Below are 12,276 nucleotides of genomic sequence, written 5' to 3'. Positions count from 1 at the left end.
GCCGACTCGATAATATTCGTCGGAAGTGAACCAGTCACAATGTGCGTATGTGTCTGGGTCTCCAGAGAACTTGAACGTCGTGCGGAAGGATACTGAGCTCGGGCAACTAAGTGTTTCGGCTGAGAAGCTTTTGGTTACTATATGTCATCTGGGTGTTTAGAGGGAAGAGATACTTGTTCCATCTGTGACCGTATAGCCAATTATCGAGTCACATTGCACGGGCACGATATGACTAGAGAGATAAAACAAGATATAGGCAAGAGTTAGGTTAAGTTTGTCCATGTTGCAAAGCGTTTTCTTGCAAGAGTTGAGTCAACAAGAATAAGGCTCTCGAGTTTGAGAAGAGAGGGGATCCTTTAACCCAAGTACCCCTTTAAAACAATCCTGCCAGTGACCCCTATCACAATGTACATGATCCGGTGGCGCACAATAATTCAATTCCAAAGTGCAATATTTTCAGCTGCTCTCCCAACAATGGATAGCCATTGGTGATAAGGGTCTTGGCGCTGCAGGCTGTCACAGCCTGCTTTTGTCTCGCCCCTAACGAGAACCTACAGAGTACCACAGGAAAGCTGCATGTCTCACCAAGGTGGAAGCCAATCTTACTCACGCCCAAAAACGAATCTCAGCCACAGCCAATGCATGAACAAATCGATGTTCTTCAACACATGGCCCTTGTGAACTCTCCTATATAGCCATGATCGAGGTTAAGGGAACAGCCCAATACATGCCTCATCTTTGCCTAATTATCTTTTTTAAGGAAAAACAGTCAACTAGGCGGAGGCAACTACATCAATCAACTCATGGTAACTCCTTACACCAAAAGCCCGTGATCTGACTGTTTCGATAGCCAGTTCACAGCTCGGTCCCACGGGATCAGCCCTACCGACAACCCGGGCTCACCGGGGTAGATGTCACCGAAAGCCTAAAACTCTGGGTAATATGACCCTAACTTGAAGTTGTGCCTTGGATTTGATCAACGGAATTGGGTGTCGCTCCCCCGAAATCCTGGGCCTGAATCGCTTAACTCCGCTTAAATCCATGTTGATGGTATCTATTCTCCGAAAGTCTCAGAATGGATCATGACAATAAGCGGGATCCATGACGATCACCGAGTTTCACGCCATTTTTTCAGTTATAAATTAAAGGGCTCCCAGGTTGGAAAGGATGTAGGAGTTGAATATTTCACGCAACAATCTCAGGCTGTGCATTCGCACTCGGACTCATCATCATTACCCAATACTCGCAAGGATGACGGCAACAACATTTTCTCAGTTCAACGGTGAAACAGAGGGTCCCGAGGTCGCCCAAGCCTTCTCTGCCCAAGTTTCTGGTAAGGTCGTGCTGGTCACTGGAGTGAACCGAGGTGGGATCGGTTACTCAACAGCTGAAGCTTTAGTACGTGAGAAATATGTTTTCCGATCAACGAATCCGCGGTATTTTAACCAAGAACATGCTACAGGCATCGCAGGGGCCGTCGCATCTCATAGTCACCGGTCGCTCTCGTATCAAGCTCCAGGAAAGCGTTGACGCAATGAAGAGTCTATACCCTCAGGTCAACTACGTCGTCCTCCAGTTCGACCTCTCTAGCCAACAGTCGGTTCGCGCCGCTACTGCGGAACTTCTCGGTCGGAATGACATTCCAAAAATCGACCTGCTCATTAACAATGCTGGAGTCGCGTTCCTCCCAGAACACACGTATAGTCCGGAGAGGATTGAGATGCATTTTGCGACCAATCATATCGGTCACTTCCTCTTCACCAGCCTCATTTTACCAAAGCTTATCAAGGCTTCTGAGGAGAGCCCCAAAGGCGCAACTCGCATCATCAACGTGTCCAGCGGTTCGCCAAAATGGGCTTACATGAGATGGAGTGACATCAACTTTGAGAAGAAGAACAAGGACCTACCGGAAGAAGAGAGGCCCAACTATGAAGTGCATAGAGCATGGGGGTCTCCTAATGTGGAAGAGCTGAGCTACATTCCTCTGGCGGCGTATAACCAGAGCAAAGTCGCAAATGTACTCTTCAGCATTGGCGCAAACAAGCGATGGTACGAGCGTTATGGAATCCTGTCTCTAGCAGTCTTTCCAGGATGGATTGAGACAGAACTCAGCAGACACATGTCATCTGAAGCTCGCGAGGCAATTGTAAAGGTAGGTAACCAGAGGGGGGTGAGGTACAAGACGCTTCAAGCCGGGTCGTCAACCACTGTTGCTGCGGCGCTGGATCCTAAACTTGGGCCAGGAGAGAAGCGAGAGGGAAAAGAGAACTACGGTGTATTCCTGGAAGATTGTCAGATTTGCAGCGGTGCGCATCCCAAGGCTGAGTCTGATGAAGAGGCGGAGAAGCTGTGGGAACTGTCAGAAAAACTGATCAATGAAAAGTTTTGAAGATATCTTTGTCAATGGTCATCTAGGAATATCCAACAGGTTTTCAGAATCCATAGGTTACTCGCAAGATGCACATGTCATTGTGTTATTTCGATTCAAGTTCCCAGTGAAGTTCTAAATGTTTGAGCCAAAACTGAACAGAGGAAAATTATCTCGTGAGTGCAGATATAGGATCCCAAGGACATAACTATAGCCTTTGCTACTTAAGCCGCTTTCCTCATGCCCTCTGCTTCTCTGAAAAGCGTGGTTGAATGCGCACTTTAAAGTCCAACGGCTTGACGAACCAATAGCTCTGAGTATGCCAGTTCTGGTGCTGCAACGATGAATCAAGGCTGAAGTCAAAATCGCGGATAATTCGTGGGATCAGCTTTGACATCTCAAGCATTGAGACGTGTCGGCCAATACAGTTTCGTGAGCCGAGTCCGAACTAAAATGGTCTCTCGTCAGTGATATGATCAAATTCTTCAGCCGAAGGAGCCTTACAGGCATATAGTAACGGTTCATCATAGAGAGCCTTTCGCTTTCAGCCGTGAGCCATCTGTCCGGGTTAAAGGAATTGGCATCTTGGCCAAACACCCGAGTATCACGGTGCGCTACCCATGTGTTGATACCAACAATAGTCTGTATTATCCGTCAGCAGCGAGCTCAAGCTTTTCGAGCTTCACCATAACAGACTTACCCCTTCTGGGAAGAATCGTCCACATATCGTTGCGCCGCCCTCGGGGACGACTCTCTCGAGTGGTAGACCCGTAGCAGGATGCATTCGTAGCGCCTCCTTGATCACAGCTTGGAAATAGACCATCTGCTGGCTTTCCTTGAAGGTGGGGGACTTTGACAAATCTCCTCGTGCTGTAAGGTCGTCGATCTCGGCCCTTAACTTCTGTAAGCAACCCGGGTTCTTCAGCAAATAGTACAGAACAGCTGAAAGACTGATGGCAGTAGTATCAGAGCCCGCGACCATATTAGACGTGCATCCCATGAGAACGTGATACTGAGTGAAGACATCCGGTGAGGCAGCATGTTTGGCCAGAAACTTGGTGAGAAAATCTTCCATGGTGACCTCACTCTCCGCGGCGACGGGCTTGGGAGCCACCTGAGCTTGACGAATCCTCTCGTTTGTAAAGTTCAAGATGTATGCTCGTCCTGTTCCCTTCCCTCCGGCTAGCCAGTTCCTGATCTTGAAGAGGTACTTATGCAGACTTGGGAAAATGCCAACCAGGGTCGCATAACCCAAATGGTCCTCCAAAGCACCGATGACATTACCAACATCGTCTCCACTGTCCAGGAAGCCGAAGCGCTTTGCATATGTGATCAGACCGATGACATCGAATGCGTAGCACTGGAACCAGTGTCGCATGTCGACAGGTAGATGGGTCGAGGTGCTGGTCATCTCGGAGAGACGTTGAGTAAAGATGTCGGCGCAATCGTCGACAAAGGGCTCATAGTGCACAAGTGACGACATTGCGTATGTCGCTTGATATAGCTTTCGGTTCTGGTTGTGGCGTTTGACAGACTGATCGCTGAAGATGGCCCATGCGCCAGGACTTGACCAGGCTGAGTACCAAGATGACTTTGCGAAGTGAGTGCCCAGGCCGTAGATTGTCTTGGCTGCCTCGGGATCGTTGAAACTATATCGGTTGGGCCCATATCGCACAATTGTCCCTAAGGCAGTGCATTCAGTGGATGTTGTAAGCAAAGCGGCGGGTGAAAATACCGTATTTCTTATGTAGATCCAGGTTTACATCTTGGAATGAGCCTTTCCAGACTTTCCAGAAGTACCAGCCATCTGTGAACCGGGCGAGGGTAGGTCCCGGGACAGTTCGTAGTGGTGAGCGGAAAGATTGAACGGCGAACCGCAAGAGTAGTGCTAAAAGCACTGCCGGGATAGCAAATACTGCGATTGGAGAGGTCATCTCGAGGTGTCGCCAGTGTCAAGAGGCCGGAGGTCGTTGAGAACGAGGTTACCCTTGAGTCTGGACTTGTCGAGGTTTTATAGCGCACGTCCGCCAGATGAGAATTACCGATTTGTCCTCCCGAGGCTTGATAGGGGATAGTTGTATCCAATGACGTGGGGCATGTTCTGTCAGCCCAAGATCAAGTGTCAGCATCTCGTCTGTTGTCCCCCGAGGTCTCCGAACTTATTTACCCCGCAACCCCAGAGTTCTTTACGTCAATTCTGGGGAAGATCTACGTCTCGGCCGAAGTTCGGGTTGCGCAAGTGGGCGATCCGACGAATGCGTAGCGCATACTGAACGTACGAATGAAGCTCGTTCATTATGGCTGGCTTAGTTTTAGCCAGCATCTTGTTTGAGCTATCGAGAAGCTCGGCCGACAGGACCCACCGAGAGAAAATGGATGCAATCATGGATACTCATGACACAGCCTGCATCGACGATCGGGTTGTGGACGCCAGTCCCGATGCACCATTGCAGCCAGCTAAATCGACACCTGACCGGGCTATCATTTACGACAAGGCTACGGAAGCCATTCTTGACATAGGCAATCGCTCTTGACCTTGTACGCTCTAGATGGCGAGCCTCCTTCGCCCGTTGAGACCAGCACGGAGATTGAGGTTCCAGTTGCCACGCAAGATGAAATCACAGTCATTCCCACAGAAGCCATTTCCTCTAGGCAAGTAGCCACTATCGTAGATATTCTGACTCAATCTCTCATCCTTCAGCCGGTTCAGACAGCGATCGAATCTGTTACAAGGCTGGGACAGGCACTGGTCGAGACCACGGTTACGACAGTCACTTACATCATCATCGACCCAAACAACCCTTCAATCATGACAGTCACCGAATACTGTGCTACTTTATCATATGAGCAGCCTTGTAGCCATTGTGCCCATCCTTCCGTTCCCACTGTTGAGATGACCATTTACGTTATGCCTTGCGACGCTTGCTGTGATCGTGGCGAGAACGAAGCCACAATCACTGCACCTTGCGCTGCCGTTACAGAGCCAAAAATGATGCTCATGCCAAGGCTCGACCAACGCTTTTGTTCCCACCCGAGGTGCATATCATGCGATACTGGGACCTGTTAGAACAGTCACTACGTCGCTCTGAGATGCCACGCCTATCGCTGGTGCTCATATCGAGAGTACCAGCCCCAGCCAGAATCAATCGAGTGCGGGAAGAATAAGTTTCCTAGCGGTCGACACGCAAAGCCATATGCGGTGCCTTCACAGTCTTCTTCCCCGGCCAGCGGCAATGGCCCGCAGTGCCGGAAGTTGTAGTTGGGGAAGCTGGGCACTACAGACGGGGTATTCTGGGCTCCATCACAGTGATCTTCGTTTTCATGGGTGTTTTCTTGTAGTTACTCTGAGATATGCCTTCTGTTTTGACTCCTCCTTTATGATCGAGGCTCCAAGTACGCTCTGGGGCCGAAATCTCCCCTGCTACGATATTCGAGAGAACTCGGATACTTCATGTACATATTTTTAACGGAGACATTTTGCATATAATTCAACGTTTAATGAAGGCCCTTCCGCTACTACTCTACATTCAGGCCCGGCTTTCACTCATGTGGTGTCCTGAGTCCGTGTACAGGCGAAGCATCTATCCTGCATCCCTCATCAGAGCATGTTTTTCCAGAGCCTCCTGGCACTTTTAAATTCACAATTCCATATTGCTACCTCGTGCTGCACTTTCTCCTCAAAAGCTTGTAGGTCCTTTCTAACCACTCTGTCCATTTCTCCCCCGTACTAGGCTGTACATCCGGGGAAGCTTCCTTTTCCTTTTCCTTTTCCTTCTTCATTCCACGCCGCACGGCATTGCATATCGGCCCGGATGTACCGAGTAGATCAGATTCGCATGAATTCTTAGTTGCGATCAAAAGAATCCCTCTTCTTTTCCCAGTAAGAGAGTCGACTGCTAAACTCCTGAAGCTGCCTTTCGAGAAGCCCAAGCTTTTCTTCTTCCTCTTTGAGCTCAGCTTCTATACGAGTCTTGTAGTCCATTTGCATTCGAAACAGACGGTATTCTCTTGTATGTTCCAAATTTGACGGCCCAGCCCCGTATTCATATTTTCTTTTCAATTCGACCTCCGCACTAGAGACTTCTTCTTCGAAAATTTGTAGGACCTCCTTTTTCTCCTCTACCATTCGCCTCTGGCGTTTTACTTTTTTCTCGGTGCTTTTTACACAAGATTTGAACTGCTCAATGAACCCATCCGCTTCCCATATCTTCAAGAGCAGTTTTTCCTGGGGGTCATTTTGTAAAGGTACCTCGAAATGCGTGTCACTGAACCCGGGGTTAGGTGCAGTATTCTCATTCGTGGATGTGTTTGTTCTATGTATGCTGGAAAACCGAGGTGCATATGATCCTGTTTGCCGTTCGTACTTGAGATCGTAAACTCGACGTTTTCGTGTGTCAGATAGTGTAGAGTATGCTTCGTTGAGCTTCCAATTACTTAGTATAAACGCTAGGTAAGTTGACCATTACTAACCTTTTGAAAATTCTGAGTGGCTTGGTTATTCTCTTGATTCTTATCTGGATGTGTCGTCTTAGCCAGCTGTCGATAAGCCGTCTTGATCTCATTCTCATCTGCTGTGTGATGCAGATTCAATATTTCGTAGTAGTCAATAAAGTCCATCATGAATGAGTGATTCTGAAGCCGCAGAAAATCTTTAGTAGTGAGGGGTAGTGGTGGGCTCTCTGGGCTCTCCAGGTACTTAAAGAACTCGACCGAGTTTGTGCTCCTACAAGCCCTACCTGTGATAAGGTTGCGAGATAGAAAGAGGCTTCAGCCCCAACACAAGGCAAAGAATACAAATTAACACAATTTTGTTACTTGATTTAAGCCACTTGTCTGTTTCAAGTCCAAATCAAACTTTGTCGCGTACCCCTCACTGCGGCACAAAGCGTGAAAGCCTATCATATTTCGCATTGCCTGATCCGTACAAAGTTTCAATGTAAATCTTGCGGTTCTACCTTTCATAGACTTGAACTCTAGTACGGTGTTTGGCATTTTTGGCTCGGGTCTTATAGGTTACACCTAACAAGGCTTTATCCACATTATTCGTCTCTGGCCTCCTCTTTGTATTATTGACTCAGCGGATGTCTGACGAGGGAGATGTTATGCAATACGGAATCACGCGTCGATGAACGCACGGCTTTTCCATATCAAAGGAAGCTCATCTCGCGCCCTTCTGAGGCTCTTGAGGTAGGGTCAGTGACTCGTTAGGGGAATCTCGAGTGTTAAAAATATTGTGATATAAACCTCAGTTAAGATATTAAACATTATGAAATCGAACCAAATCAACCCCAGGCTTAGTCCATTATCGTAGACGTAGTATCCGATTTGCATGAGTAGATAAAGGATAACGGTAATCCTGCGACAATGAAAGTCTGAAAGTCGCTACCCGTTGGTCGACTCGAGAGGCAAAGATGACCATGCAAAATAGCAGCAAAAAACGGTCAAGAAATAAAGAAAAAAGTAAGAAGCAAAGAAATGAGAAATTCAGAATCCAAACAATCAAAGCTGTTTCCCAGTCATACCATATTAATCCTCCAAAATCTTTATCGTGATGTTGTGCTTCCATGTCTGTCGATAAACACCAAACAACCTCCAATTGCACCAAACCGCCAGAACCGCGATCCATGAAGATCCATCTACAGAAGCAAAGAACCCCACAGTTCAGGGTGTCCTCTAGAAACCTTTGTCTTGGCTCCGTTGCTCAAAAGAAACTCCTGCCACGTGCTTTCCCACTTATCCTCCCACTGTTCCCTGTCCCTCTTCTTCTGCTCTATCTTCCATTTCTTCATCTCATCTTCTCGTCTCCTCGCTTCAATAAGCCATTTCTGGTAATCCTGCTGAGCCTCCTGACTCTTCCACCGGATCCTCGGTTCAAATTTTGCCCGAAGCTTGGCTAGCCTCGCCTCTCTCCTGGCTATGTTCTTCTTATCCAATGGAATCTGGACTACTAGGAGTTGGGTGCGTATCTGATCAATCTGACGATCGCGTTGTTTCTGTTGATCCAACCGCTCGTTTATTCGTCGACGCAGCGATCCGAACCAGCTGAGTTTGGCCTTTGTGCTGTAGAAGCCTATTTTCTCGAGATCGCGTGTGTTGATGTCTAGTTGAGGCCTGAGATTCCGGAGACTGTGATCCAAGCATACAATTTCGCGGTAAAGTTTGCGCGCTTCAGTGTCAAGACGAAAGTCTGCCCTTTTGGTCCATAAATAGGACTCACGGCTTACAGCAGCTTGTGGTGAGAGATTGTACGACATTCGGGGCGTGGGAAAGCTGGGCGGCTGGGAGCCATGTGAATACTGTGAACAACAGCAGTCAATATGCTTGTCTATACCGGGGAGGCGAGACTTTATTTTGAATGTGTACCGTTGGGGGCAGGACGAGTTTCCCAAAGTGAGGATGGCGCTCTAGTTAGAACGATTGAGCTTCTCTAATGTTCGGCCGAGGGCTCGATGCCACCATGTCTGTTGATTAGCCAAAAACGAATAAACCGACATCACATCGGCCAAGCCATGCGTCGTTAGTGTCATTATTTTGCAGCTTTTATTCCAGTTCCTCCGTGGGTATACAATCTCCCCAATGGTACATGTCTAACATACAGCAAGTTCAAACTTTTGTCTATTTAATCCAGCCCTTAGGTCCTCCCCACGTTCCCTTTACCATGTAGTTCTTGTAAACCCAGGGGAAGAAGTCCTTCTTCAGGTGGTAGAACGAGCGGCGGGGAACGGCTTGGTCGATCCCGAGAATATCTCCGAAAGTCTCCTTGGGAACGCCACCGTACTTAAACTCGGCCAGCATCACCTTACCGTATTCTGTGAGGAGAGGGCACGAGGTGTAGCCATCATAGGCAGTCTCGGGCTCTTGACCATCGATGGCGCGGAGGAGGTTGCTGACGAGAACGGGCGCCTCGGAGGTTACGGCGGCGGCGGTCTTGGAGGTAGGAAGGCTTGAAGCATCGCCTGCAGACCAGACGTTGGCGAACTTGTTGTGGCGGAGGGTGTTGTCGTTGACGTCAACGTAGCCAGCCTCGTTTGCGAGAGCGCTCTTCTTGACGAATGCATGAGGTCCCATCTTGGGAACGACGTGCAGGAAGTCAAACGGCTTAGTGACCTTGTCCTGGCCGTTGGCAAAGACAGCGTTGTTGCCCTCAATCGCAACAAGATCGTGCTGAAAAAGGCCCTCAACACCACGCTCTTGTCGCAGCTTCTCTAGCTCGGCGCTGTACTTGGGAACACCGAACATGACAGGGAGGCCGGTGGCGAAGGTGATCTTGATAGGAGAGCCGGAGGGGTTCTTGGGGTCATAGAGGCCAGTCTGCTTCCAGTGGTCGAGGGCAAGCCACATGGACTTCTGGGGAGCACCGGCGCACTTGATGACGCCGGCGGGTTGAGTAAAGATGGCGTTACCCTTCTGGAGGCGCTGAATGTTGGGGAAGACCTTGTCGCAGTAGTCGTAGCCGTAGATGGAAGAGACAGGACCGTTGCGCTCGGCGAGAGCTTCGGGGAGGCCCTTGATGCTGTCGTAGTTGATCTTGATGCCGGGCGCAACAACAAGGTGCTCATAGTTGACCTTGTCGCCAGTTCCAAGAGTGATGCTGTTGTCCTCAGGAGTGAGAGCATCAACGCTGACGTTGTAGAATTTGAGCTTGGGGTCAATGAGTTCAGGCATGGACATCTTCAATTCCTCCTTGGTCTTGAGTCCAGCACCTACGAGTGTCCATCCAGGCTGGTAATGGTGCCACTGAGCAGGGTCGACAACGGCGATGTCCTCATTGGCGAATCGGCCGCTTCGGAGAAGTTGATGGCTGATCGCGAGACCAGCAGAGCCTCCTCCAATAACGACGACCTTGTGACTTCGGCTAGCAGACGTCACGGCCGCAGCGGTAGCGAGACCCCTCCGAGACTGGCCAAGGGCCGCAGATCGAACTGCCAATGTCACACGACTTGAAAGCATTTTGAGTTTTTGTGTTTTTCTTCAAAAGGAGGAGAGTGAAGTCGAATGCGAGAAAAAGCTCAAGCTCAAGAGTGAACACGCCAGAAAAAGTACAATTGAAGTGACGTACTGTACGTACCCACTAGCGTGCAGCGCTTTGCTGTTTTGGGGTCTGATAGGGGCGGGTTATGGTTTGTCCGGGGCGGGAACTAACCAGCCGAGGATAAGTTTCAATTGCGTGATTCAGGGATAAAGTGATTGCCGCCGATGGTCCGAAATTAGAGCCCGATGTCCCAACTACGCTCTTTGGAACGGCGACTTCCGGTCATAAGCTGCGACAGCTAAAGAATAATAGCATGATTGGACATTACTCCGTATGGGCTTCAATTGCCATCCCTAGACATATATCGGCAATGAATACGAGATGGGTCCTGTTTCTGCCTCCCGAGACACCAGAACTCAATCGTGAGGCGAGCCTTAGAGCTTCACATGGAATTCAGGGGACAAGGACCCCGTGGAATAATTGGTAGGCCAATGTGTGATGAAGCCTAAACTTACCAGACACTAACTGATCACGGCTACCCTTCCCGAAGATTCCAAGTTTTTTCTATATACCTACACGGCGGGAGGGTAGCATGACACTGCAACAAGCCGAGTTACCCTAAACTAGGCAACATCAATGAAACGCAATGCCTACCAATTGCACAATGTAGCATTTCTGTCCATGAAACATGTACATCGGTGTCTAGCACTTGAAGATGCATAATCATATTAGTATTTGGCCTCGGCTATGATACAAGGCCTGCCATTCGCGTACGTTCGGCGACCAAAATCTAGTCCTCGATGACTGGGATCGTCAACAACAATCACCAAGGATCATCATACACCAGTGGAAAGAATCGGCGACTTCTTCTAATGTGCTTCCTCCTATATTCGGAACAAATCTAAACTACATATTCATATCGTCCTCGGCAATTTGCAAGTTTGCACCAACCCCAGCAAGCCACCCAGCGCTGGCCCCGGCACTCTCTTCCTTGAGAAAGCTGGCACTGTCATCAACTGCGAAGATACCACGTGTGCTTGTCTCTTGAAACTCATTTTCCACAAAAATCCTCCCTTCCGATGTCATTTCCAGATTTAAGTGTTCTGAAAAAGGCCCAGCAATGATCTTGCTGGGCTTATGCACTACCAAACCGTACACTGATTCTGCCCCATCGGTGAACTGGACAGCCACTGAAGTTTCCAAACTCTCCAGTGCTTTGATGGGTCTGTTATCTAATTTGAACCCACAAGTCTTGCCTGCAATGATTTGGGGATGATGCTCAACATGTAAAAGGCCGTTAGTCAGGAATGTTACATTGGGGCTGAACTGTCGCGCGAGATGAGCTGCCAGCACCGCTGCCTCAATAGAACTCGAAGAGTCGGAGGTGACGAGCACAGCAGCGTGGGTAGCCGCAACTTTAATAACCTCGAGGCATCGTGACACATCGAAACTGTCAATGGAGTCAGGAATGGGAGTTTGCAGTCCTTCCGCAGAGGGCTTACATGTTCTTGCCCAAAGCTTCTTCGTATCCCGGGATATCTGGAAGAACATTACGGCTACTCATAGCCAATATCACCTTTCTTCCCTTCCAACATCGACCTGTAACGTCTTCCACTTCGAATACCATGCCCTTCTCACGAACAGACGCCGCTGTCGCGCGGCTAAACATGATAGTCTTGAATTTGGCTTTGATCTCAGCTACAGTCTCGTCCTGGATCGACTTTGAGATCGTTTGGCTTGTAGCCTCATGGAGTCTGGCTCCAAAATCGTCAACACCGAAAACGATGGCACTCCTTCGCGCACGACCAAGAGCCATGGCCGCAAAGAGACCAGCCGTCCGTGTCCCAATGATCAGAACATCTAGGACATTGCGAAGGAAATGAGGCTCGATGCAGTGTGTGTTGACAAAGTGAGGCATGTTTGGACAGGATATTTT

The 12,276-nt window shown here is 49.0% G+C and overlaps 6 protein-coding genes across 6 annotated transcripts; 1 reads left to right on the top strand and 5 right to left on the bottom strand.

Annotated features, from left to right (window-relative positions):
• Positions 1 to 1,251: 1,251 nt before the first annotated feature.
• Positions 1,252 to 2,389, top strand: FPRO_14443 (uncharacterized protein; the record flags this gene model as incomplete). The annotated part of the gene is made up of 2 exons (XM_031219468.1): positions 1,252 to 1,398; positions 1,463 to 2,389. 2 exons carry the CDS (start codon positions 1,252 to 1,254, stop codon positions 2,387 to 2,389), a joined length of 1,074 nt encoding a protein of 357 aa, XP_031085224.1.
• A 217-nt stretch (positions 2,390 to 2,606) lies between these two features.
• On the bottom strand, positions 2,607 to 4,302 carry FPRO_14442 (uncharacterized protein; the record flags this gene model as incomplete). The annotated part of the gene is made up of 4 exons (XM_031219467.1): positions 2,607 to 2,816; positions 2,873 to 3,010; positions 3,069 to 4,051; positions 4,104 to 4,302. The coding sequence occupies 4 exons, from the start codon at positions 4,300 to 4,302 to the stop codon at positions 2,607 to 2,609; spliced, it is 1,530 nt and encodes a 509-aa protein (XP_031085223.1).
• Positions 4,303 to 6,212: 1,910 nt separating this feature from the next.
• Positions 6,213 to 6,985, bottom strand: FPRO_14441 (uncharacterized protein; the record flags this gene model as incomplete). The annotated part of the gene is made up of 2 exons (XM_031219466.1): positions 6,213 to 6,791; positions 6,839 to 6,985. 2 exons carry the CDS (start codon positions 6,983 to 6,985, stop codon positions 6,213 to 6,215), a joined length of 726 nt encoding a protein of 241 aa, XP_031085222.1.
• A 1,019-nt stretch (positions 6,986 to 8,004) lies between these two features.
• FPRO_14440 (uncharacterized protein) lies at positions 8,005 to 8,622 on the bottom strand (the record flags this gene model as incomplete). The annotated part of the gene is made up of 1 exon (XM_031219465.1): positions 8,005 to 8,622. The coding sequence occupies one exon, from the start codon at positions 8,620 to 8,622 to the stop codon at positions 8,005 to 8,007; it is 618 nt and encodes a 205-aa protein (XP_031085221.1).
• Positions 8,623 to 8,983: 361 nt separating this feature from the next.
• On the bottom strand, positions 8,984 to 10,318 carry FPRO_14439 (putative sulfide:quinone oxidoreductase, mitochondrial precursor; the record flags this gene model as incomplete). Its single annotated transcript, XM_031219464.1, has 1 exon — positions 8,984 to 10,318. One exon carries the CDS (start codon positions 10,316 to 10,318, stop codon positions 8,984 to 8,986), a length of 1,335 nt encoding a protein of 444 aa, XP_031085220.1.
• A 928-nt stretch (positions 10,319 to 11,246) lies between these two features.
• Positions 11,247 to 12,258, bottom strand: FPRO_14438 (uncharacterized protein; the record flags this gene model as incomplete). Its single annotated transcript, XM_031219463.1, has 2 exons — positions 11,247 to 11,790; positions 11,843 to 12,258. 2 exons carry the CDS (start codon positions 12,256 to 12,258, stop codon positions 11,247 to 11,249), a joined length of 960 nt encoding a protein of 319 aa, XP_031085219.1.
• Between the last annotated feature and the right edge of the window lie 18 nt (positions 12,259 to 12,276).

The sequence above is a fragment of the Fusarium proliferatum genome, assembly GCF_900067095.1.
Source record: "Fusarium proliferatum ET1 genome assembly, contig: FPRO_scaffold008, whole genome shotgun sequence".
Classification (NCBI taxonomy): Eukaryota; Fungi; Ascomycota; class Sordariomycetes; order Hypocreales; family Nectriaceae; genus Fusarium; species Fusarium proliferatum.
Note: the sequence above shows the minus strand (reverse complement) of the source record. Positions and strands in the feature narration are given on the sequence as shown.